The sequence below is a fragment of the Leptodactylus fuscus genome, chromosome 1 (assembly GCF_031893055.1).
Source record: "Leptodactylus fuscus isolate aLepFus1 chromosome 1, aLepFus1.hap2, whole genome shotgun sequence".
NCBI lineage: Eukaryota > Metazoa > Chordata > Amphibia > Anura > Leptodactylidae > Leptodactylus > Leptodactylus fuscus.
The window spans coordinates 108,768,021-108,795,714 of NC_134265.1; the positions used below are offsets into that span (position 1 = coordinate 108,768,021).

General features: G+C 43.2%; 1 protein-coding gene across 1 annotated transcript in view; it reads right to left on the bottom strand.

Moving 5' to 3' along the window:
- TOP3B (DNA topoisomerase III beta) overlaps positions 1-19,821 on the bottom strand; it is a 39,516-nt gene extending 19,695 nt beyond the window's left edge. Inside the window, exons 1-5 of the mRNA XM_075275562.1 lie at positions 19,732-19,821; positions 9,227-9,362; positions 7,611-7,742; positions 2,079-2,185; positions 50-124 (exon numbers count right to left, since the gene is read on the bottom strand). Of these exons, the coding sequence (XP_075131663.1) occupies positions 50-124; positions 2,079-2,185; positions 7,611-7,742; positions 9,227-9,296 (384 nt within the window). The 5' untranslated portion in view covers positions 9,297-9,362; positions 19,732-19,821. The remainder of the gene's footprint in view (positions 1-49; positions 125-2,078; positions 2,186-7,610; positions 7,743-9,226; positions 9,363-19,731) is intronic.
- Between the last annotated feature and the right edge of the window lie 7,873 nt (positions 19,822-27,694).

A 27,694-nucleotide genomic window follows, 5' to 3' on the forward strand; every position in this document is an offset into this window, starting at 1 on the left:
AAATCAAAAAAAACCAAAGAGATGACATGAAGACATGTCATGAAGTTACCTCAAAGCAGATATTTTCTCCCTCCTTGTCACAATCAAGCCACAAGACTACGTAGTCACATCCACGTCCTTCCACCTAAGTGAAAAGGGGAAGGATATATAATATACCAACAATTAATAAACATAAATGATCTGCTTATGTTATGTTTAAATATACAGTCCTCACTAGTGTAAAACACACTTTATAAAAAGGTGCTATGTACTGATGTTTAAAAAAAAAAAAAATTTCTTACTGTTTAAAATAATTTAGCCACTTGGTGGCGCTGAGTCTAAAAGAACCAATAGCAAAAAAATATCCAATAAGGCCATTATTGTCTAAGCATAGACTTCTTGGCGATAAAACTTTATTATTTGTGTTAAATCTTACATCAATGCAGATGTCAAATATGCATATTTTTATTTTAACAAAACACTATATATATATATATATATATATATATATATATATATATATATATGTGTATATATATTATAATATAATAAAAATATAATATATATATCATAGTTTCGAACAAATTGTTCATTGATTTTTTTTTTTTCTTTTTACTATTTTATCTTTTTTTTTTTTTTTTTCACAGAACCATTCTCTGTTCAGCTAAATCTCTTGGCAAGCGGCCTTGGAAACGTTAGTATTTAATTATACGTACTCTGATGCCCGGACCTTAGAACATGTTACTTCTATTGAGTCTCAGCATGTATTTATATATAGAGCAACTATTCTAAGACACTGGGATTTGATGTAAGAGTGTCTACTAGGTTATGCTCACACAGAGTAAAAACTTATTCACATTACAAATTCATTCCAAAAACTTTCACTGAAAACAGCCTGAGTTACATGAGGATTTTAGTACAATGATAGAACCTCGTTTCACTCCATTGCACTGCAGTGAACAGAATCTGAAGTGAAAATGTGTGGACTTTCTACAACAGATAGGACAAATTATGGATTTTCAATAATTTTCTGCAGTTTTTTTTGCACTGTAAGTTAATGGGTTTGGTTAAAAACCTAATTATTAACAATGTACATAAATTTGTTACAGAATTTGTGAGCAGGCTGCATAAGAAAAGTATCACAACAAAATTGCAGTGTGTGAACTCATCCATAGGTGGCCAAAGAAGTTAAAGCAACAGATGCCACAGATTAGAAGAAAGTCTTTGACCCTTCAGAGCTGTGTCCCTACTATAATCACTCATTATGGGCATCTCATATATCTATCCATTTTGTGTCAATAGTACATTCAAGACTATGAAATAAATGTTTGCAGAATTGGCTGATAGGGCATAACTTGCAGAATGGTGGAGAGCTTATACCTCTCCAATCAGGACTCATTCTGAATGGAGTGGTGGTCTGGCAGCATGTACACTGCTCCAACCATTTCAATGGAGAGATAGCCAAAATGCAGCACTCATCTATCTCTGGCACTCTCACCGAAATGAACAAATTATGGAGATAACGTCCATCCTTAGGGAGAGACCACCTTTTCAGGTGTGTGGAGACTTATACAGCCATAGTTGCTCCACTGCAAGGGAACATGGGAAGAATATGCAAATCTGTCTCCCAAGATGTAAACAGGGAGACAGTGCCTCTGTTATGCTTATTCTCTCTAGGCTGCGCTGATGATGTCCAACCAGACAGACACGGTACCGTCCGTAGCTGAGAAATTGATTTGGTTATAACCCCGCATTATGCAGTAAAGACTTCTGGGAAAGTCGGGCATGATGTTCAGGGTGCTTCCCATAGAGGACAGCATAACAGAGGCACTGTCTCCCTGTTTACATCTTGGGAGACAGATTTGCATATTCTTCCCTTGAAATGAACAAAGCAGTGTGAGCTATGTCTGACCACAGGACGCCCACCGCTTCATTCAAAACAAGGAACAAAAATTCCCCGCTCTCTTGAATGGTAGGGGGTCTGAGTGGACAAATCCCCACCGATCTGCAATTTACCTCATTTACATAACCTGTCCATACACTGCTCCCAGTTATCAGCCTCTACAATAACTGATCAAAGAGAGACAGCATTTACCAACCTGTAAGAACTTCACCATGCTGAGCTTGGGATTGGCTTCCTTTTTCTCCGTAGGTGCTTTGCTGAACAACTCTGCTGGGTCCACTTTATCCCAGTTGTTATATTTCCCTGAAATAGACATTTCATAGATGTACAGTGCTGAATCAATAAGATACATGACTACTGCCATGTCTGTTTTAGTAAATACCCATGTATAAACCATGAAATAATTCTGGATCATCTATTTCTCCTAGAAATTTATGAATACATTGGCAAGTGGGTGTGTCGCTTCATAGTCTGACATGACCAGCACTGACTGTATAAAGTCTCTCTGTGTAAGAGTCAATCACCAGAACCCAACCCCACAGATAGATAAGTAAGGGGTAGTGTGAGCCTCATGTTGTGAGTTGAGGTTCAATCAGGCATGGAATCTGTATGTAATTGAGCAGGACACTTCTTTTTCCAGCATGTTGAAAAAAAGAAGAGTCCATCACTGCTTTCCACTGAAAACAATGAGAGGCAGATTTGGTCAGAATTTGGAGAAGATTTGCTTTGCAAGTTTCTGGAAGCTGGTTTTTGCAGTGGGTCTGGGAAGCTTGGGAAGAAGGCAGCTTGCACTTAGACTTTAATTGGAATCAGGGCACTACCAGTCTCTTACAGATTTGCAGGAGGCAGGCAGGGAATCCCCCATGCTATGGCTACTCAATGAGGTCTAACTTATAGATGGCATGTTGGCTGTAGCCAGGTAAGTGCCATATTGCAGTGGAGGACTGATGATTGTCCGAGTAATATAGGGTCGCAAATAATATCAGCAAACAAAAAAGCCAGAGTAAAACTTAGCTTTTAATAAAACAATATAAAACTGCCATCAGCGCCAATAATAAAATGACCAAAAAGAGATATATACTGTAGAGAATAGACTACTAGCTATCAAAATTTGACCTCAGTCCAAAATATCATGGTAAGTATTGGAACGAGATTACCAAAACTCAGGTGCATTTACCTCCATTTAAACCTCAGTCCTGAATATTACGGTAAATAAATAATGGAATGGTCTTACCACAATTCAGGTGAAAAGAGCAAGGGGAGCTTTCACCTGTTTGGAACACGTCATGCTGGCCATCAGTATTGGGACTCATCAGGGAACATCGAAAACAAAGCTATTTACCTGCATAAACACCCTAAATATCAGTCAAATTATAAGACCAGTACAACTATCACTGAACTGTTTGCTCCTATTCTGTAACTGTTTATTGGTCTGCTCTAATACTAGCTATTTTATTACTGGCTTTTATAACCAGTTATTTTGGACCGAGGTCAAATTGTGATAGACGGTGGTCTATTCTCATTTTATTAACAGCACTGAAGGCAGTTTTATATTGTTTTATTAAAAGTTAAGTTTTACTCTTGCTTTTTTTGTTTGCTGATATTATTTGCTGACAGCCATGGTAGAGCAGTATAGGCGGCGCTTATTTTGTCTATTTAGCTTTTCTTCTGTAGTTGAGTTTTGTGTTCTAACATAGGGTCACACCAACTACGAGTAAATTTATACATATAACAGAGGAATAGCATAATGTTGAATTCTAAGGCTGGGTTCACACTAGCGTCGGTGTCCGACAGCTAGTGTCCATAGCTAATGTCCGCGCAAGATTTTAGCGTCAGACGCTAGCTGTGTCCGTTTACAATTTCCATTATTTTAAATGGGATATTATGTAGTGTCCTTTAGTGTCCATTTACAAAGATGTCTGATTTTTCAAGTGGACAGCAAAATCCTACATGTCATAAATGCCATTCATCATGCCAAGCGTAAATCCGTCCTGCTTTGCCTCCTTTCTACCGACACTGAAAAAAAGCATTCAATGGGGTAGGCTGGCCTCTTCTATTTCTAGTTTGGGTCCAGTTATGTGGTCTTGGATCTCTGCCCTCTACACTTTGCCTTCAGTTATGGTTAATGGAGTCACATTGCCCTCCTTCCTAATCAGTAAAGGGATGCATCAGAGTTGGCCGTTGTCTCCCATGATCTTTGTCCTGATGTTAGAACCCTTGGTACGGATGATAAGGGCAAACCTGGAGCTCAAGGGCCTACAGCAGGGCAACTGAAATCTCCAAGATTGCAGCTGTGCCAATGACCTCCTGTTTTTCCTCTCTGATCCCCAGGTCTCTTTCCCAGCAATTTTACGAGAGCTTGAGGCTTTCTAATTTTAAGATCGACTACCACAAGATGGAGGCTCTTAATAACTCCCTTTCCACATTGCTAGTCCATTCTCTGATGCCCTCCTTCCCGTTCTGTTGAGCGTCAGATGACATTAAATATCTGGGTGTTATTATTGCGCTGGACCAACGACAGTTCTTTGCATAAAATCACTTAGTTTTGCAATGTCAGCTTAGTGTCGGGGTTGTGTAATCGACAAGATGAACGTACTTCCCCGATTACGCTATCTCTTTCAGACACAACCCATTTATTTACACTCAGCCTTCTTTGCAGCGCTTTCCCGTAAACTAACAAGATCTGGGCTAATAAACCATCCAGATTGACTAGATAGCTATTATTTCTTCCCAAGATGCTGGAGAGACTGAGGCTCTCACATATTAGGACATACTACAATGTCATGCTCCTCCAGGGGGTGCTGGACTGGTGTCGCTATAGGTTGACCAAAGAATGGGTACATTTGGGGCAATCTGTCACTGGCTGGGCGTGCCCCTTTCATCAGCCTTGACAACACATCTGACCATTGGGCCTACCCTAGCAGCCTGCACGTCACTCTTATCAGGAAGAGACTCATTAGCCCCATCACTGATATTCCCAGTCTTAGCCAATACTGAATTTGTCCCAGGAATGGGCCTAGGCCCATTCTGTTCGTGGCATAAAGCAGGTGTATTTTGAGTGAAAGAATTCTGTACAGAGCAGACCTGGACTTCCTACTTGGAGCTGCTGAGTTCCCAAGATGTGACCCCACCAGGGCCCATGGAGGACTATACAGCTGACGCACTTCCTATCCTCTCTCGCCTCCACAGAGAGCTATGACAGAACGCTGACCCTGTTTGAAAAGGCGTGATTTTCTTAGACACACCCTGCCAGATTTCTACAGCCTCTTATTCATGCCTCCTAACAACCATAGCATCTTGGTCTATCCCTTTCTGCCTCTCCGCATAGTAGAATACTGGAATTTAATCACAAGTAACAAGCCAGTAAATATGAGGAAGCATATTGGTGTTACCACATTCTGATCAGACTACACAGGATACTGCCCGCTACCTCACCTCTCTGTTGGAGATGTGGGTCTGCAGAGGGCACTCTTCTCCACATTTTTTTGGACACGCCTGCTCATGCGGTCCTACTGGGACAGTGTACATCATGTTCTCACGAGAGTTTTTCAAGTTTCCATACGAGCTACCCCGGGTTTCTCTCTGCATCATGTCTCGGCTTCTCCCTATGAACCTATCCTAAGTCCTCACTTAACCATTTTATAAATACTGCCAGAAATTGTATACCAGCCTTCTAGAAATCTAATAGGTCCGCAGAGTGGAGGACATTCACAAAATGGAAGATCTCACTGCATGTCTCAAAAATACAAACAACTCCACAACTCCTTCATATCCGCCTGGACTCCCTGGATCATGTTTCACCTAGGACTACGAAGATCTTATGAGGCCCTGAAGAAACCTGGGGGGCTAGATTAGAGTAGCTCTGCTTTTTTTTTTTTTTTTTTTATTTCTTCGTCTCTCTTAAGTTCTTTCCCCTCCCCTCTCTTCCTTTATGTCATTTTACATTGTGACCATCTATATTGTCTTTAGGACCCCCCCCCCTTTTACTTCTGTCTTGATTTTATGTATATGTGAGATGATTTGTTACCCTGGATTATTCTTGCCTGAATTTGACACTGGCACCCCCCAGCACATTTTGTTCATTTTCTACTCTTTCACATAATGTTCTTTGTATTCCTATTGTGTATTGTAATTTCTTAATATAAAAAAAAAAAAAAAAAAACCCTATGAGGTTTTCTGCAAGCACAGCCTCCTACAAGCACATTGTCCACCAGTTTGTACATCTTAATACATATTTTAATTTTGGAAATTATTTGCTCTGTTCATTAGAGTACATGAAGAAAACACGATTGTGCCAGCAGAGGGTGCTCCCATCCATTAGATCTCCACACCTCACAGATTGTGACTTGCTGCCTCTTTCTCTCCACAGACATGCAACACGTGGCCGCGAAACCTGCCCTTCCTTTTTTATTAAGACCTCATGTAGGGCCTTGCTACATGCTGAGCTACCTCATTAAACCTCTTCCTGTGCTTCCTGCACTTAGACTACACAGAGATGCATGGGAAGCAAGGCAGTGAAGTAATTGCCCCAGAACCATGCTTACCGCTCAGCTAGAAAAATAGCTGCGGTCACACTACAATTAATGCAGGGAAAGTGCTTAGATTATACTTTTATTTTATAATGTGAGATGCACGGACGCATGCTAATGACCTTATGGTTTGTTTTGTGTAAACCATTATGTCAACTAGGATAATAGATTAGGAAACTCTGGGCCACTAGTATTGAACATTGTTAACATTTATTAAAACTGCCATGCCCAGCTGTAGGAGTTGCAGCTGTAACTGTGGACCCATACAACCATACGTGTATACCTTCACACCTTTTGCTGCAAAGCAAGTTAGTTATGCCAATTTAAGGTTGGTCATCTCCATAGGATGGGGATAAAGTTTTGGAGGTCAGAAGCTTTGGCTTTCCATGTATATAAAAAACGAAGGTCAAAGATCAAGGTCAAGGTCACAGCAGGGTACATTTTATTTATAAAGAAAAAGAACAACTAGAATGCTTGTGGGCATGGTTGAAAATGCCACACGCTGGCATTGGAAAACTTTGTTTACTTTCATTAAAGGTATCCATGCCACTGCATAAATATATGGTGGCATACATCAGCCTTCGACTCCCATTGTAGAAAAAAAATGTACAAGGAGTGCAAGGGAGCAGACAATGCAGTATATTATTATCATACATAGACTAGTACTGGGGGGGGGGGCCTTTCCTGACAACTCAGCGTCATCGTGGGCAGTATAAAGCTAAGGTCGAGTACTGTCAGGAGGGTCTTTACCAGCTAGACTGTCATAAATGCCCTTCTGTCAATGAAGACCTATCGGTAATTGCACCAATAACTCTTGCCCCGGGGCACATAATGGTAAGCCGACAGTGCGCTGAATTCAATGCATCGGCTTTCTAGTCTAGTGGTATATAAAACCGTGTGTGCCGGATGACATGAAAGGTCCTCTTTAAGCTGAGTCTAAATATGATACTGGAGATGGGATTGCCCCTTTAAATTTGTGCTAAGCAGATGTACCATGTAAGTGAATTAATTTTTACATTAATAATTGCAATGGTGAACCCAGCTTGACAGTCAATGAACACTGGTTGATGTACAGGAAGAAAGGGTATCTCAATTACAATCTCATTTCTCTGTTCACTGCAAAGAAAACATTTTTTGCTGTCATAAAACAACACTGTAAATGTGCCCATAAATGTCTCAGAACTTTTATTCTACCATACCTATAAAGTCCAAACTCATGACATGGCCACAGACAGATGTCATCTTGAATCGCACATTCTGTCCCATGAAAGATCCTGTGTACTCATGAACAGAGCATGCTCCATTCAGGCCTTTCCGAGAGGAAGCAGAACCTAGGCAGAAAGAAGACCATAATGAGAGATAGGCATTTATACCACTTGTTTGCAGATTCAAGAAACTGCCATTATTTATTGCTGTAGGGTTTATTCTTTACATCTCATGCATGAAAGAAACAAAGAGTTAATATTATAAGATATTATCTATAAGAAGCACTCCCAGTCCACGCAGATAGGGTCTTTTTCTCACAAGACAGCCAGCACCTTCATTTAAAGGGATTGTCCCATCACAAGGATCCTATCTATACTGCTACATGTCCGTTTTTGCTGTCCACTTGAAAAGTCGGACATCTTTGGGAATGGACAGTTAAAGAGGACCTTTCATCAGATTGGGCACAGGCAGTTCTATATACTGCTGGAAAGCCGACAGTGCGCTGAATTCAGCGCACCGTCAGCTTTCCCGATCTGTTTCCCCCGGGTAAAGAGCTATCGGTCTCGGTACCGTAGCGCTTTACAGTCAGAAGGGCGTTTCTCACAGTTAGCCAGGGACGCCCTTCTGCCCAGCAGCGCCTATCGCGCTGTGCTGTGTGAGCGGTTAGGAACGCCCCCTCTCTCTGCTCACAGTGCTCATCCATAGACAAGTATTAGCAGGAGAGGGAGGGGGGAGTTCCTCCCCGCTGCACAGTACAGCGCGATAGGCGCTGCTGGGCAGAAGGGCGTCCCTGGCTAAGTGTCAGAAACGCCCTTCTGACTGTAAAGCGCTACGGTATTGAGACCGATAGCGCTTTACCCGGGGGAAACAGATCAGGAAAGCCGATAGTGCGCTGAATAGTACGCCCCCTCATAAGTACAGCGCTAGAGACGCTACTGTGAGGAAGGGCATTCCTGGCTGACTGTCGGAAACTCCCTTCTGACAGTGAAGAGCTACGGTACCGGCACCGATAGCTCTTCACCAGGAGCACAGAACGTGAAAGCCGATTGCGCTGAATTCAGCGCACTGTCGGCTTTCTAGCAGTATATAAAACCGCATGTGCCCCCAGATGGTGAAAGGTCCTCTTTAGGAGTAACCTGTAAGTCCTTTTCAGCTACACGAAGAATCTGTAACCTAAATATAAGCCATTTAGGAGTTAAGGACTTGAACAACACTAACAGCAAATTACTCATATTCAACTCAATTTCAATCTAATGTTGCAGAAAAAAAATCTCTTTTTGAAATTTTAATATTAATTAACACTGTAATAGAACCTAAAATGACAATGGAGATCACTTCTGTGAACTCCACTAGAGTCATAACATCACAATCATAGCTAGAAATTCAGAATTATAATCATGTTATGTCCTAATATCCCACTGCAAATGTCCTGTATGTAGGTGAAGGCTCAGGACAATAAGCAGGCCATATTCACATATGAACCTATACATTTGTGCAACTGATACTCAAATAATTAAATTAAAAAAACAAAATCATGTAGACTTACTGTAGAAGGATGATTTCATTTTTTTTTTTTACACTGAACTATTTCAAACAATGGTGTCCTTACCTTTGGAAAGGATTTTGGCAATAGACTGAGCCAATGAAGGCTTTTCTGCTACCATAAGCACAGTCTTCATTCTCGGAGGCAAGCAGCTTCCTTTAGTTTTTATTGATTTGTTTTCTTTAATAGATATTCAAATATCCTAAGAAACAAAGCATAGTAAAATGACAAATACAGCAACTATAATGAAGCAAATGGCAGTACATTAGTATAGGTCTCACACAGTAGCTCTTTCTTTTAGTTACTTATTCATTGTAAACCAAAACTGTTTTACAAGGAGAAAACTTAATAGACAAAATATGACCAGTAAAATAAGCGCTTTTGTTTGCATTAAAAAAACACATCAGCAGGCATTTTTTCTTCATTGGTAATGATAAACATTGTCTCAAAACTTAAAAACACATGTAAAATCGCATGCATTTTACTACTAATGCTAGGTTCACACTAGCACCCGGAGTCCGTTCTCAGCTTTCCGTCTTCTGCATGCAGAAGACGGAAAGCTGTCAGACCGGGTCTGGCCGTGAGCGCCAGTGAGCGTTTTATGTTCTCTGCCGCGAAACCATTTTTTTAAACCGGACACAGAGTACTGCATGCTCGACTCTGTGTCCGATTTTTAAAAAACGGTATCGCGGCAGAGAGCATAAAACGTTCACCGGCGCTCACAGCCGGACATCTTTCAAACCCATTCAAATGAATGGGTATGAAAGAGTCCTGCAGGTTTCCGTCTCCTGCTCAGTTTTGTGCAGGAAACGGAAACCTGCATGAACGGAGACCGGGTGCAGATGTGAACGAGCCCTGACAAGGACAGATATGTGCAATAGCATCCTTAATCTGACAAACTGATCTGACAGACACCTGCCTCATCTGCCAGAAAATGATCTGTCATTTGTAAAACTTTGTCACAATAGTTGTAGAGTGTAAGGGCGGGTTCACACCTGCGCCCGATCTCCGATTTGCAGGTTTCCGCCTTCTGCCCGAGAATCTGGATAGGAGACGGAAACCCGCAGTCAGTTTTCAAACCCATTTTATTTTTTATTTTTTTAAATGGTTTGACCATGGAGAGGTAGAAGACGCTCACAGGCGGTCACTTTGCAAGCCCATTCAAGTGAATGGGTTTGAAAACTGACTGCGGGTTTCCGTCTCCTGTCCAGTTTTTCAGGCAGAAGACGGAAACCCGCAAAGCGGAGACCGACGCAGGTATGAACCCGCCCTGAAAAGTATCTGAAGATAACCTGACAGACAACTCCATCATAGTTAATGGGAAGGTTTTATTTTCGAAAGATTGTAACAGGCAAGGGATACAAGAATTGTACCTGACTCAAATTACATCATCTATAAGACTGATCTGCTTTGTCAGATATCTGTGTGTAAAAGTACTAGAGGAAGCTTGGACTAGACAGTCTAATGATACACAAGATTTATCATCTAGCATCAAACATGTCAGATTTGTAAAGGTGCATTTAATGACATTCTAGGAGATGAGCTGTTGACAATACACAAACTGTATGGAGACTAAACCATTGTATTAAAGGGAGTCTATCGGTAGAAAATGACGTTTTGAAGTAACGGCATGTTGGAATAGCCTTTAAAAAGGCTATTCTACTCCTACGTCTTATTCTCTTGTGCTCCCCCCCTTTTCTGTACAAAAGCGTTTCTCCTTATAAGAAAATTGTGCTCATTGAGTAAAGACTATTCCAATATTTCAAAACATCATTTTCTAATGATAGACTCCCTTTAACCACTGTTTGTTCCCCTGCTCAGGCCTCGTTCTCCCAACAGTTAAAAACCTGCCATATGACAACCATTTTAAAAATAGGGGGGGGGGGGGGGGGGGGAAGGTGTGTATGAGCATATTCACATATTCTTTTTTCAAAAGAATCCAATAAAAATGAAACCATTGATTTCTATCAGATTTAAAACACATGAACTTCTGAGTTAGCCTAGGTTAAAACTAGCGTTGGTCTCAATATTGTTTGAGTCTGCACGTGGACTCAAATGACAGAGACCCCAATCACTAAAAAAGTGGTTACCCCTGTAATGGACAGTCACAGCCGTTTCTCACAGATATTAAGTCAGTGAAAAACGGCGCAGTTGTGTGCATAAGGCCTAAACGTTTACAGCAGCTAGAGTATCTACACACGTATATACTGACCATACATCTTTAGTGACTGTAAGGCAGGCCACACACATTACATTTTAGATTGCTGAAGTGGCAGATTTTGAACTGTCTGCTGTTGGTTATTCATGTATAAACCTATGATACTTCATCCCATACAGCCATTAACTACAATTGGTCAAAACCAAAACCTTTTGAGTTCTGCTTTTTCTATTGTCTGACATGACCTGTTGTGTATGGGCTAGACTGACAGAGCTGTGGGTGATTTGTGCATTGTGGCCATGTGTTTGTACTACTAACACACACTTAAAAAGTGTCTGTCATTTCCTGTTGTCAGCACTTTATTAGCATTGAGTGACTTTCGCCTGTTAGGGCTAGTTCACACAGGGTAAATTGGGCCGGATTTTGATGGGGAATCCGTATCAGAATCCTGCTCAAAAAAAACGCCTCCCACCGAAATCAATGGGAGACGGTCATTTCCTTTTTCCACGAGCGATTAGTTCCCACTCGTGGAGAAAAGAAGCGACATGCTTATTCTTCAGGCGGATTCCGCAGCTGATTCAGCCACGGACGTCCACCTCATAACACCTCCCTCCCGACTTGACCCATGCATTTGGGCCTAATCCGGAGCAAAATGCCGCAACTGGATGCTGGAGCACTGCACCAGCATCCAGTCGCGGCTAGCCGTTTTTTAAACCGGAATCTGAGGCGGCCTCCACGTCAAATTCCGGTCCAAAAAACGCACGTGTGAACTAAACCTTGATTTTCCAAGTCTTTTTAGATGAGCAATGGCAGTCTAAAATCTAATGTGTAATGTGATTTCAGCCAACTGTCTAATGTACCTAGGAGCTCTCCCCCAACAGTCAATATCAAGGAAAATAAGGACCGGCCAGTTGGACTGTCTGGTGCCTGGTACTGGCTTACTCTCCTCTCTATTGAAAACACATGCTGAGCTGAGAGTATATGTGTATGAGATCAGGAGAGATATCTGTTGGTTTAACAAGTGTTTGGCTAGCTTTAGGCCACATGACTGTTCTGTTTCTCACTTGCCAAATGTCTGTGAAAAAATATATATGTTTGGCCTTATTCACATTACAGCTAAAAGTGGCCATGTGACATCTGTTTTTTTTTTTTTTTTTTTTGAAGGGTCATCACATGACTATGGACACATCACATGCATGTATTCATATGTCTGTTTTTCATCGCTGTTAATACAGACAAAGCAGAGCAAGCCATCAGTGGCGGATCCAGGGTTTGCGGGGCCCTGGGCAATTGACTTTGGCGGGGCCCTACTTACTGGGGGCCTCGCACTTCTAACCTGTACTTCCCAACTGTTGAAGAGTAGAAGGAGGGAACAAAATGTGCGGCGCGCGCCTCAGCAAATTAGGCCCCGCCCACTTTTATGTTGACTCCACCCATTCTCATTCAATTTTCATGTGATTCCACACAGTATAATCCTCCTACAGTCACCCGTAAATTAGATCTCCCCCCCCATTTTCATATACACCCTTCATCTATGCCTAGTTTCATGTCCCCCCCCTCTATCTCTGTCCCCAGTTTCATGCCATTCTCCCCCTTTATCTGCCCACAGTTTCATTTCCCCCCGTCTCTGCCCCAGTGTCATGCCATGGAGATGGAAACCTGCAGGCATTTTTCAAACCCGTTCAAATGAAGTGTGCGTCCGTGAGCGCCTGTGCGCGTTTTGTGCTCCCTGCGGCAAAACGTTTTTGTTTTTTTTTACAGGACACAGAGTCGGACATGCAAGACTTTGTGTCCGGTTTAAAACGGTTTTGCCGCAGAGAACATAAAACGCTCACTGGCGCTCACGGCCAGACTTGGTCCGACAGGTTTCCATCTTCTGCATGCAGAAGACGGAAACCTCAGAACGGAGACCAGACGCTGGTGTGAATACAGTGTTAGCTGTGTTTTGCTCAGTAGGGCCTAATCCTTGAAGGGTTTGCCCAGGAATTACAGGTTTCTACAAGGAGGCCGGTGAAGGAAAAAAAATAAAACCCACACTCACCTGTCCCTGATTCTCCTACCCCTGTCCGCTCCAGCGGTGCCCCAGAGTTTTTTCAGTCCTCGCCACACGTAACTGATGAAGTCAATCATCTGCCTCAGCAGCCTAAGGAAAGAAACCGCGATATCACTCACATATGTCACCTGTGATGTCACGTGTCCTTTCCTTAGGCCGCTGATTGGCCTCAGCAGTCACATGTGGCGATGACATCTGCCAGAACAACGCTACGGGAGCCACTGGACCAGACGGACGTGGGAGACACCGGGGACAGGCGAGTATGGGTTTTGCTTTTTTTCTTATTTGTGACCTTTCCCTTGCAGAGAATTGTAATTCCTGGATAACCCCTGTAACATCTCAATATACTGAACATCACACTATAAAATACAATGCTATGCATAATGGTAGTCATGTACAGAAGAAAACACAGAAAGACACTCATATGCTGGATATACTTAGGCCTGGTTCACATCTGCATTCGGTATTCCTTTTTGGGAAGGCCGCTTGGGGTTCCCCCAAACAGAAACCTATACGCATTAAAAAGCGGTGAGCAATGAAACCACACGGACCCCATAGACTATAATGGGGTCCATGTGTTTTCTGTGCAGTGTCCGCATGAATCGTGTGGTGAGAAAAGTGCTGCAAGTACTCCTTTTCTCTCCACGTGATTCATGTGGACACCGCACAGAAAACACAAAGACCCCATTATAGTCTATGGGGTCCGTGTGGTTTCATTGCTCACCGCTTTTTAATGCATATAGGTTTCTGTTCGGGGGAACCCCAAGTGGACTTCCCAAAAAGGAATAATGAACGCAGGTGTGAACCAGGCCTAATACATATAACATATATTTACACACATACATTCATATACAATATACATACACACACCTATCTACAAACATACAGGACTTACACAGTATATCAGACACTTTACACAAATATACACACATTAAATATACAGACATATATATACACACACACACACACACACCTATCTACAAGCATACAGGGCTCACACAGTATATCAGACACTTTACACAAATATATAAACATTAAATATACATATTTTTACCCAAAAAATGTACTTACATTTGGCCTGGTGCACTGGATATGGAGGAGGCTCCTGTGCAGCTTTGTCCTGTCTGGCCTGTGGTGAAAGGTCTGCTTCATTGCAGTAGCCGACAGACTTCCCCCTGCACTCTCCGATCTGTGTGGGGGAGGGGCAGCACACGTCCTGCTACATGCCGGCAGTGCACAGCGCAGGGAGTAGAAGCCCCGCGCCTGCTAATTCTTCACACACTCGCAGGGAATGGTATAGGGGCCCATTTTGGAATGGTCAGGAGCCCGATCGGGCCCCTGAATATCCCGATCGGGCCCCTGAAGTCCCTGAAAGTACATCCTACCACCGATGAGCTGAATACATAGGCGTTTAAAGCAGGAGCTGTCAGCTCCTGCTTTAACGCTGAGCTCAGCTGGAATCGGGACATGCCGACCGGGACCATTTTGTTAGGTCCCGGCCGCGCCGCGGGGCCCCGGGCGGTTGCCCGTCTCGCCCGGCCCTGGATCCGCCCCTGCAAGCCATGGCTGATTCCTGTTCCAATTACGACTTCATCCCAAATGGCTGATGGTGAAGCAGAAACATGTACGCTCCTCTAATTAAAAAAAAAAAATTAGTGATTGAGTTGCTAAGAAAGTAAATATGCATTTAACTAACTATGCAATATCAATAATTGCCTAATATAAACATAATTAATAATGAACTTTTTTTTAGACTCCATAGACCTACAATATAGGGTACATCCACTTAGATCTCCACTTAAACGCTGGTTGTTCAAACTGCAGCTCAGCCTGGGTCACTGAGGCTACACGTTGTGGAACAGAAGCCAGGACTGGATTTAGCAGAGGGGAGAAGTATAAGTCCTTACTTTATATTTCCCTTTCTTGTGAAGCCACTCTTGCCTTTGGCTCAAGAAAACACTGTAAAATCTGCAACTTAAATGAAACTTTTCTGGGACATCATTAAAGGGGTTATCCAGCGTCCAAAAATTATCTGCAAATACACCCACAACAGGGCTGAATACTCACTGTTGCCTTGTGCAGCCTTTTCTTGACTTTATTTTACTTGCTGCTCCTTGGTTCTCTGTTATTTACATGCAGTGAATTTGTGGACAAACTACATTTCCCATGATTTATCTGCTTACTCATATGCTGCTATAATGTTTGCGAGCTCTTTTGCAAGCTCAATCCCTCATGTGAGCAGCAAAAAAAGAGAATGAGAACAGGCAGATGAATCATGGGAAATGTAATTTGTCAACATATTCACTGAATGTAAACAATACCAGGAGCAGCAAGTAAAATAAAGCCAAGCTAAGGGTGCACAAGGAACAGCGAGTATTTAGCACTGCTGTGGATGTATTTGCAGATGATTTTTGGAAGCAGGATAATCTCTTTAAGGACAAGTAACAGCAAGGAACCAAGCTGCTGCTAGTCGAAGAGATTCTAAAAACAAGAGTTAGCTTTTTTGATTTATATTTACCCTATTTCCATAGCCACATGTTAATGGGGAGCTCATTTCAATTTTAATTTTCAGGGAAGCTACTTAAATTGGACAAAGCTGTAGTACCAAGCACAGCTTAGTGTAAAGAAACATGGCAGTGGGCAACACGGTGGCTCAGTGGTTAGCACTGCAGCTTTGCAGCACTGAAGTCCTGGGTTTGAATCCCGTCAGGAACAACATCTGCAAGGAGTTTGTATGTTCTCGCCGTGTTTGCGTGGATTTCCTTCCATTCTACAAAGACATACTGATAGGAAAAATGTACATTTTGAGCCGTATATGGGGCTCACAATTTACATTAAAAAAAACAAAAAAAAAACCATGGCACTGTGTCTGCAAGAACACAATGCCAAGAAGGGCTTGTCCCTGGACTTTAATTTTCTGTACTTCCTCTGTGCATTTGTTTAAACTGGACACAGGGTTTCCAACCCTGGGTCACATGATCGGAACCAACCCCATCTCCGGGTTGCTCTGCCTCTTCCTTGGACTGGGTGATTAAATGAGAATTTACCGAAATTGAACATCAACTAGGATAACCAACATGATTTTGTTCACATTGGTTACAATATTTGCGGTTTGGTTTGGACCGAGCACAGGCGAACTGAAACTGCTACTATTATATTGTGGGACCTCTTCAGACCCAAGAGTATAATAAAGAGAGGGCCAGTGGAAGTGAGGAAATATAAAAAAAACAGCATTACTCACCTCTCCTGCGCTGCTGCTCTCAGCTGTCTTCAGCGATTCTGGCAGATGGTGGATAAAGAACCTCGACTAACATCCAAACAAGTTCAAGCTGCCCTGCAGTCCGAGGGTACAACAGTGTCAACCCGTACTATACATCAGTGTCTGAATGAAAAGGGACTGTATGGTAGGATACCCAGGAAGACCCCACTTCTTACCCAGAGACATAAAAAAGCCAGGCTGGAGTTTGCCAAAACTTACCTGAGAAAGCCAAAAACGTTTTGGAAGAATGTTCTCTGGTCAGATGAGACAAAAGTAGAGCTTTTTGGGAAAAGGCATCAACATAGAGTTTACAGGGGAAAAAAAGAGGCCTTCAAAGAAAAGAACACGGTCCCTACAGTCAAACATGGCGGAGGTTCCCTAATGTTTTGGGGTTGCTTTGCTGCCTCTGGCACTGGACTGCTTGACCGTGTGCATGGCATTATGAAGTCTGAAGACTACCAACAAATTTTGCAGCATAATGTAGGGCCCAGTGTGAGAAAGCTGGGTCTCCCTCAGAGGTCATGGGTCTTCCAGCAGGACAATGACCCAAAACACACTTCAAAAAGCACTAGAAAATGGTTTGAGACAAAGCACTGGAGACTTCTAAAGTGGCCAGCAATGAGTCCAGACCTGAATCCCATAGAACACCTGTGGAGAGATCTCAAAATGGCAGTTTGGAGAAGGCACCCTTCACATCTCAGGGACCTGAAGCAGTTTGCCAAAGAAGAATGGTCTAAAATTCCAGCAGAGCATTGTAAGAAACTCATTGATGGTTACCGGAAGCGGTTGTTCGCAGTTATTTTGTCTAAAGGTTGTGCTACCAAGTATTAGGCTGAGGGGGCCAATACTTTTGTCCGGCCCATTTTTGGAGTTTTGTATAAAATGATCAATGATTTGACTTTTTTTTCATTCTCTTTTGTGTTTTTTCATTGCAAGCAAAATAAATGAAGATATTAATACCAAAGAGTTTGTGCTTGCAATCATTTTCTGGAAGAAAACGAGTATTATCTGACAGAATTGCAGGGGTGCCAATACTTTTGACCAACACTGTACAAGTAACACTGTTTTTTAGGTTTTGTGGCAGCGTGCAGTAAAGATAATGCAATGACAAGCCTGGGAGCCTTCAATAGGCAACCGATCACCACCCACTGGTGACGTTCAATTAGACGCCACGGTCCCCTTTGACCGCGGCGTCTAAAGGGTTAAAAGCTGCGATCAGTGCAGGCGGATACAGCCGGCATCCGCCCTGTATGGAGAGAGCTCAGGAAAATGGCCGACGGACATGCCTTTAGGACCAAAAGAGGATGAGCGCGAGAGAAGAGGCGGAGATAACAGAGGCCGTCGCTGGAGAGTTTGAGCGCTGGGGACGCCTCCAGTGCTGCAAGAAAACTGATTTGCATAAGGAAGAAGAAATTCCTCAGGAATGGCGACGCAGATCAGAATAATAAAGGTAAGAGAATAATAGCCTTTCTTGAGGCTATTCTTAAGTGTATTTATTGTAATGATAGAATCCCTTTAAAGAGGACCTTTCACCATATCCGGGCACAGGCAGTTCTATATACTGCCAGAAAGCTGACAGTGCGCTGAATTCAGCGCACTGTCAGCTTTCCCGATCTGTGCCCGGTGTGAAGAGCTTACGGCCCGGTACCGTAGCTCTTCTATGGTCAGAAGGGCGTTTCTGACCATTAGCCAGAGACGTCCTTCTGCCTCGCGGCGCCAATCGCGCTGTGCTGTGGAGCGGGGAGGAACGCCCCCTCCCTCTGCTCACACAGCTTGTCCATAGACGAGCATTATCAGGAGAGGGAGGGGGCGTTCCTCTCCGCTCCACAGCACAGCGCGATTGGCGCCGCGAGGCAGAAGGATGTCTCTGGCTAATGGTCAGAAACGCCCTTCTGACTGTAAAGCGCTACGGTACCGGGACCGATAGCGCTTTACACCGGGCACGGATCGGGAAAGCCGACAGTGCGCTGAATTCAGCGCACTGTCAGCTTTCTGGCAGTATATAGAACTGCCTGTGCCCGGATATGGTGAAAGGTCCTCTTTAAGCTGAATGGGGGACAGCGTCCCTGAACGATCAAACAACGCTAGTGTGACTGTGGCCTAAATTGTAAAGAAGAATCTTACTTCAGTTTAGTGACAAAGGTAAAATGTGCTGCAGCCATAATGTGATTATTAACAGCAGAAGATCTGATAGTAACCATGTGTGAAGGCTTAGGGGGCGTTCACACTACCGTCGGTGTCCGACATGTAGTGTCCGCTCAAAATCTGTCACGGACACTAGGAGCGGACACTAGCTGTGTCCGTGACACCTGTCATTTATTTCAATGGGCATCGGGTGCGTTCTTTTGCACTCCGTGCCCGTCCTTTCCTGTCCGCAAGTGAAGATGTCCGACTTCTCAAGCGGACGGAGGAACACTGCATGCAGGGTTTTTCCGTCCGCTTGAGAAGTCGGACATCTTCACTTGCGGACAGGAAAGGACGGGCACGGAGTGCAAAAGAACGCACCCGATGCCCATTGAAATAAATGACAGGTGTCACGGACACAGCTAGTGTCCGCTCCTAGTGTCCGTGACAGATTTTGAGCGGACACTACATGTCGGACACCGACGGTAGTGTGAACGCTACCTTACACCGCCATATTACAGACTGCCCAGCAAGAACCTGCACAACTTTAGGAAACCTCCAGTGCTCTTTCATTCCTTGTAAAGGCCTGTTATATGTGTATTCTTGCATCTTATGCTGCTTTGGATGGTCTTGTGACATCTTGCACTATCTCTGCTTTTCCCTTGTTATCCTCAGACTCAGCCAGGGCCCTCTGACTACACAATGGCACATGAGTAGCCTGGTCACCTCACATGTCCCTGGTGTGAAGCTCTCAATATTCGTGTCCTTCATCTATGGAGCCCACACTGAGGCTCTCCTGTGAGGGACATGACTAGCAGAACAGGTATGTGGTACATATATACAGTGTATGGCGGACAGGGAGACATCCCGGCACCAGCGGCTACACCAGTCCCGCCCCTCGCTCGTACACACAGCGCCCCCTTACTCCTGCGGCGACCGCTGCTCACAGGTGTTTGGCCCCCTCACACCTCACTCACTTCTCACAGCGGCGCTGATATCTCGAAGGAAAAGCCGGGAGAGTTTTCAGCTACAAGGGCGCAGCCATGTCTGGCCGACATCACTTCCTGGGCCGTAACATCCGGCCTTGCTGCTGGCTCCTCACAGCACTGTAGGAGTAGCAGAGAGGTGTCAGTGTGTGTGGGCAGCAGGTGGCACAGTAGGTAGCAGAGAGGTGTCAGTGAGTGGGCAGCAGGTGGCACAGTAGGTTGTTCCTTGCACTGTCGGGCTCTGACTGGGTGATATGAGAGATTCGTGTGTAACACAATGATATACAGTGTGAAACATAAAGAGCACAGAGCTATATATTATTCTGGTTGCCTATGGCATGTATAACGTGATAAGGCCATTTATATAAGCTACGCCCTCAGTGTATGGCCAGTCAATCTACAATAGTGCGTTTCAGTCCGCTTATCAAATATAAGGCTTCGCTCACACCTGCCAGCAGGACTTCTCTCTGACAATTTTGGGCGGAAACCCAGTGGACCCCATTATAGTCTATGAGGGTCTGTAAGTAACCCCTTTTTAGGTAACCACTTTTTAAGTAAATTGGATTTTTCTGGTCCCCAAGCGGACCAGAAGAACGGAAAAACCAATGCTAGTGTGAGCATAGCGTAACCAAAGACTCCCATAATAAATGCACACCTCAGACCGGTACCCTAAATAAGGTCTCAGGACTCGTTCACATCTGCGCCCGGTCTCTGTTCTGCAGGTTTGCGTTTCCTGCACAAAACAGAGGCAGGAGACGGAAACCTGCAGGACTCTTTCATACCCATTCATTCGTTTTATGCTCTCCGCCGCAAAACCGTTTTTTTTTTAAACCAGACACAGAGTCGGACATGCAGTACTCTGTGTCCGATTTAAAAAACGGTTTCACGGTGGCGAGCATAAAACACTCACGGCCGGACCCGATCTGACAGGTTTCCGTCTTCTGCATGCAGAAGACGGAAATCTCAGAATGGACTGCCGAACGCTAGTGAGAACCTATTGTCATGCACATGACTTTATTTTTGGACTGTATACTATGCAATGCATCTGTAATAATAGCACTTAGGCTCCTTCATTTCTATGGCCACATACAGACATCTGTATTCCTGTCTATTTTTGTGGCTTGGTCTGTCTATTCTAATGGATAGGTCATCTGTATGTGACACTCGGACCCTGCATAGATTCTGTACTAACATCCTCTGGGTGCTGGAAGCTGCCAGTGGGTGTGGGGTATAACAGAAACTTAATCCCCATAAAAAAGCAGTTACCTTAGGAAACCTGTGGACCCCATAGGCTATAATGGGGTTTGTGTGGTTTCCGCACGAAAAGTGCTGCTTGCAGCGCTTTTCTTTCTGTATTTTTCTTTTTTGTAGATTGTGAGCCCCACATAGAGCTCACAATTTACATTTTTCTCTAGCAGTATGTCTTTGGAGTATGGGATGGAAATCCAGGCAAACACGGGGAGAACATACAAACTCCTTGCAGATGTTTTTTTGCCCTTGGCGGGATTTGAACACCGGGACTCCAGCGCTGCAAGGCTGCAGTGCTAACCACTGAGCCACCGTGTGGCCCCCCTCTTTTTGTATTTTTCATGCAGAGAGGGGAACAGAATCCCCGAACGCAGTTATGAACCAAGCCTAAGCTCACAGAATCATAGTAATTTAGGATGTTGTAAGTTCCATTGTCACTGCATCTGTACTGTCCCATACTCTTGGTTCTGATGCCGGGTCATGTGATTGGAACCAGCATCTGTCTCCTCCCATTTTCACAAGTAGTACTTGCCTTTGCTATGGGGCCAGGCTTTACTAAAGCCTGTCAGCCCCCAAAGCACAGATAGTGATCTGTAAAAAAGGGACAAGAGGAAGGAGCGCGAGAGACCTGAGGGGCTGGGTACTGGTTCTAGTTACATGACTAGCTATAATGTGCTGCGGGAAAAACAGTGGCAGGAGCGCATCACGGTTCTTCCCGCAGCACTTTAAATAGAAAGTTCGCTGAGTTTTCCTCTGCGGGCTTTCTGTTTCATTTATATCTACAGTAAAGCTGCCAGCATTTCCATAGATATAATTGACATGCTGTGATTTTCAAAACTGTGCCACTTTTGAAGATCGCAGCGTGTATGTGCTGCGATTTTTACCGCAAAGTATGCATGGGATTCACAAGAATCTCATCCACTTTGCAGTTACTGTAAAACGCTGCGATTTTTCCTGTGGCGTTTCCGGCTTGTGGGGCCCTGGCTTTAACCTTCATTGCAAAAATCAGTGTAGGTAATGAGCAGTATGGCTACAAGTAATTTTATAGCCTATGTATGTAGCCTATGTAGCCTCACCATCTTTTCAAGCTGGCTTTAACATATAGTGTGATTGTCTCTCATTTTCAGTGCCTAAAGGGAACATTTTACATAGACTTATATCTGCAGGCAGCAGGTTACAGAACAGGAGGATTTCAGCAGATTGGTACAGTATATAATCTTTTGGTAAACAATTAAGCATAATTTATTTTTTCCATTTTAATTTCTGTTTATATTAGATGTAGGAGTCCAAAGAGCATCCCTACTCTATGACTGACAACTGTCACTATATGTATATACAAAGAAAGCTGTCAAGTATGCTATATGTTCTACTGAAGAGATGTCTGTGTATTATTCATAGAGATACAATTTGTACTTTATTATATTCTTCTATTTTTTGTAGAAAAATATAATAGTTTGTAGTTTTTTGTAGGATCCTATCTATACTGCTTGTTAATGTGAATGTAAGACTTTTCCTAAATACATTGCTTCAGTAAAACTGCTTTGTTTGTCCACTATCTTACTTTATTCTTTTTTTTTTTTTTTTTACACATCCCTTGACTTATCTGGTCATAAGTCAAGTGATGTATCTGCTGCTCTGAAGGGGGAGGGAGGAGGGGCTAAGTGCACAGGAGCGAGCCTGGAAGGGGGGGGGGTAGTTTACCCTTTGGGGGGAAGGGGCCGCCAATACAGACCCACTGTAATAGAGAGGCGGATGCGGGTACGGTTAGACGCCAGCACAGATGCCTGCAACATCGCTATGCTCCTGCCCTGCATGAAGCCAGCAGCGGCAGGAGTGATGCTGCTATTCCGGAGGGGGGGGGGGGGGCGGAGGAGCGGAATAACAGCATCGCTTCTGCCGCTGCTGGCTTCATGCAGGGCAGGAGCATAGCGATGTTGAAAGGCATCTGTGCCGGCGTCTACTCTCCTCAGCATCCGCCTCTCTATTACAGCGGATGCCGGGTCTATATTCACATATGCAAAGCCAAGCGGCGAGATGGCCCTGCGTGCACGCTCATAGACCAGTCTAGCCTTCACAATGCGAATACAGACCTGGCATCCGCTGTAATAGAGAGAGGCGGATGCTGGGTCTGTATTCGCATTGTGAAGGCTAGACTAGTCTATGAGCGTGCACGCAGGGCCAGCGGCATCTCGCCACTGGCTTTGCATATGTAACCCCGCCCACCAATGACGCAACAAAGCCGGAAGAAAGAAGAATTTACATCAACGAAGACTGGTGAGTATGCGACGTGGGAATACCCCTTTAAACTGGGTAAGTAGCTTCAAAGTGTTAATGTTTTTATAAAAATGATTATAATTACCTGTAATAATTCCCTGACATCACAAAGGACATGTCAGTCACACCCAGGAGGCATGGTTAGCTAGCGGACAATTTCACTAGCCCACCAGGACTACTTAGGATAATTTACATATGCCGTTTTATGCTTTCATATATTTCTAACTTCACTTTGCTACAACTAAAAGCTTACAGAGGGCACCACTGGGATGGGAATTACTTGATCCTGCACATGATGGATCAAGTTTATGGTTGAAAAACCACTTGACAGTAGCTGTTAGCCAAAGAAGCTATTCCTTCCCTCAAATACACATGCATTCTCTGCTTGGCCAAGCATGCTTGTTTCTCTGTAGGTGGATGGGATTATGCTGTTGCCAGACAAATTAGATTGTATGGACAAAAGAATCAAGCATATTGACATTCAGTATGCCCCACCCTGCTTTTTTCTGACTCCTAATGTCTGATGAGACTACGGACTACCCCATGAATTAGATAGTCAGCTGGTTCTGCTGAAAACAGCAGGATCGGCAGATGTTTGGCCATCTTAAGGAGTTATAAAGTCTCACTGGCCATGGAACCTTGTTGGCTGTACTCAAGTCTTATTCTTGGGGCAGCTAAATATATTTTATCATTTTGGGTTCTATTCTATGGAGGTAATATTAAACATGTTGTGGACTTGTACATTAGCTTTTATCATTCAGTCCTTACTCAGAATAATATTGGGGGTTTTAGTGACAATTTTTTGTAATTATATATTTTCAAAAATGATATTTCTGCTCACAGTCGGCTGTGCCACTTGGCTTTATTTCCTTTTATAAATTTCAATGAGAATGGCTTTCTTTCATTATTTCTATTGTAAGTCGCAACATTTGTCAATTTCTGTAATTCTTTCGACAACTGTTCTCCTCAGACAGCACTACACAATAGAATATGCTGTTACTAATATATAAACAAAAAGATTACAGTAATAATGAATGCTATAGCTCACAATATTGTAAGATGCTATGCAGAACAATCGAGTGAATATTTTAACATAAGACTTTAACTAGGTGAACACGGTCTGTTAAAATAAGCAGGCTTTTAATATTTTTTCTCTTTATGATTTGGGGTAGAGTGACTGACACAAGGAACATTCAGTTAAATATTTTATTGTACTTCTCAGACATGCATCAATTGCCATTTTTAGGTTCTATCTAATCACATGATTGAATTTATAATCTACCAGAAATGACACCAAATCAAAGGCCTGATACATGCAAAGTTCTAGCCCTGCTTTTGGAGTGTACACTGGTACAAGCATCCAATGGACCTCTGTGGGTGTGACAATTGAGGTAAGTAGTTTTATCTTCTAGTAGAACAAAATAATTTTGTATTAAAACATAACTGAAGTAATCATTATATTACTAAGACTCTCTTTACATTGTGTCTACATCAAACAGTACTTATATGAAAATGAGATTTTGTCTGTCTGTCTGTTTGTTCTGTATGCATGACCAAACGACTGGACTGATCTTCACCAAATTTGGCACACAGATAGATCAGGTGTCCAGAAAGGTTTAAGAACAGGCCTCAACTCTCTCAGATGTAGTGTTACTGAGATACAGTATTCCCAAAACAATGACTGGCATTAGCCAACACAAACCTGCAATCACACAGTACTACACGCCAGAATTTTAGATACGTGCCTCATCACACAGTACCACACGCCGGAGGATTAGATACGCACCTCACCACACAGTACCACACGCTGGAGGATTAGATACGCGCTTCACTACACAATACCATATGCCAGAGGATTAGATACTTGCCTCAACACACAATACCACATGCTGGAGGATTAGATACGTGCCTCAGCACACAGTACCACACATCAGAGCTTTACTCCAGGTTTCCATAGCAACCCAGCCATTTTTCTTCACTGCTGTATGTCAACTTTAAAGGGGCCGGGCACTGTGGATAACACTGTTACACAAGGTCACATTCACACAGCTTTACTATAGGTATCCATAACAACCAATTGCAGGTTTTTCACTGATATCCAAACTGACATACTCATGATCACATGACACTTATGGACACACACAAACGACATACAAAATACACCAAAAACTGGGCAATTCTTATGGGGCCACTACACAATTAAAAAGTGAAATATACCTGTGCAAAGCCGGGTCCTCCTGCTAATATATATATATATATATATATATATATATATATATATATATATATATATACAGTGCCTACAAGTAGTATTCAACCCCCTGCAGATTTAGCAGGTTTGATAAGATGCAAATAAGTTAGAGCCTTCAAACAAGAGCAGGATTTATTAACAGATGCATAAATCTTACAAACCAAAAAGTTATGTTGCTCAGTTAAATTTTAATAAATTTTAAACATAAAAGTGTGGGTCAATTATTATTCAACCCCTAGGTTTAATATTTTGTGGAATAACCCTTGTTTGCAATTACAGCTAATAATCGTCTTTTATATGACCTGATCAGGCCGGCACAGGTCTCTGGAGTTAACTTGGCCCACTCCTCCATGCAGATCTTCTCCAAGTTATTTAGGTTCTTTGGGTGTCTCATGTGGACTTTAATCTTGAGCTCCTTCCACAAGTTTTCAATTGGGTTAAGGTCAGGAGACTGACTAGGCCACTGCAACACCTTGATTTTTTTCCCTCTTGAACCAGGCCTTAGTTTTCTTGGCTGTGTGCTTTGGGTCGTTGTCTTGTTGGAAGATGAAATGACGACCCATCTTAAGATCCTTCATGGAGGAGCGGAGGTTCTTGGCCAAAATCTCCAGGTAGGCCGTGCTATCCATCTTCCCATGGATGCGGACCAGATGGCCAGGCCCCTTGGCTGAGAAGCAGCCCCACAGCATGATGCTGCCACCACCATGCTTGACTGTAGGGATGGTATTCTTGGGGTCGTATGCAGTGCCATCCAGTCTCCAAACGTCACGTGTGTGGTTGGCACCAAAGATCTCGATCTTGGTCTCATCAGACCAGAGAACCTTGATCCAGTCTGTCTCAGAGTCCTCCAAGTGATCATGAGCAAACTGTAGACGAGCCTTGACATGACGCCTTGAAAGTAAAGGTACCTTACGGGCTCGTCTGGAACGGAGACCATTGTGGTGGAGTATGTTACTTATGGTATTGACTGAAACCAATGTCCCCACTGCCATGAGATCTTCCCGGAGCTCCTTCCTTGTTGTCCTTGGGTTAGCCTTGACTCTTCGGACAAGCCTGGCCTCGGCACGGGAGGAAACTTTCAAAGTCTGTCCAGGCCGTGGAAGGCTAACAGTAGTTCCATAAGCCTTCCACTTCCGGATGATGCTCCCAACAGTGGAGACAGGTAGGCCCAACTCCTTGGAAAGGGTTTTGTACCCCTTGCCAGCCTTGTGACCCTCCACGATCTTGTCTCTGATGGCCTTGGAATGCTCCTTTGTCTTTCCCATGTTGACCATGTATGAGTGCTGTTCACAAGTTTGGGGAGGGTCTTAAATAGTCAGAAAAGGCTGGAAAAAGAGATAATTAATCCAAACATGTGAAGCTCATTGTTCTTTGTGCCTGAACTACTTCTTAATACTTTAGGGGAACCAAACAGAATTTTGGTGGTTCGAGGGGTTGAATAATAAATGACCCTCTGAATAAACTTTTCACAATTTAAAAAAAAATGAAACAAAGAAATAACATTCTTTTTTGCTGCAGTGCATTTCACACTTCCAGGCTGATCTACAGTCCAAATGTCACAATGCCAAGTTAATTCAGAATGTGTAAATCTGCAGGGGGTTGAATACTACTTGTAGGCACTGTGTGTATATATATATATATATATATATATATATATATATATATATATATATATATATATAAAAATTAGTTTCTGTCTGTTCTTTATGCACGACCGAACATTTGGACCCATCCTCACTAAATTTGGCACACAGGTACATCAGGTGTTCAGGAAGGTTAGCTCTCTAGGACGTACCATTCCTGAGATACAATATTCCCCCAAAAAATTACCTGCATTAGCCAATACAAGCTTAACTCCAGGTTTCCATAACAACCCAGCCATTTTTTTTTCACTGCTATAGTTCAGCTTTAAAGGGGCAGGACGCTGTGGATGACACGGTTACACAAGGTCACATACACACAGTTTTACTATAGGTTTCCATAATAACCCAGACATTTCATAAGGTCCCCGCTTATGAAAAGTTTGCACTGTATCCACTAATACAACTTGCTCCATATCCACAGTATATTGTATAAGTTATAGACCAATAGGGTCCAATGGAAGTTTCTTGTACAGTCTCCTGAATGGACTGATGGTTGCACAGACACACTGTCACTCAATTCATTACTATGAAACTGCTG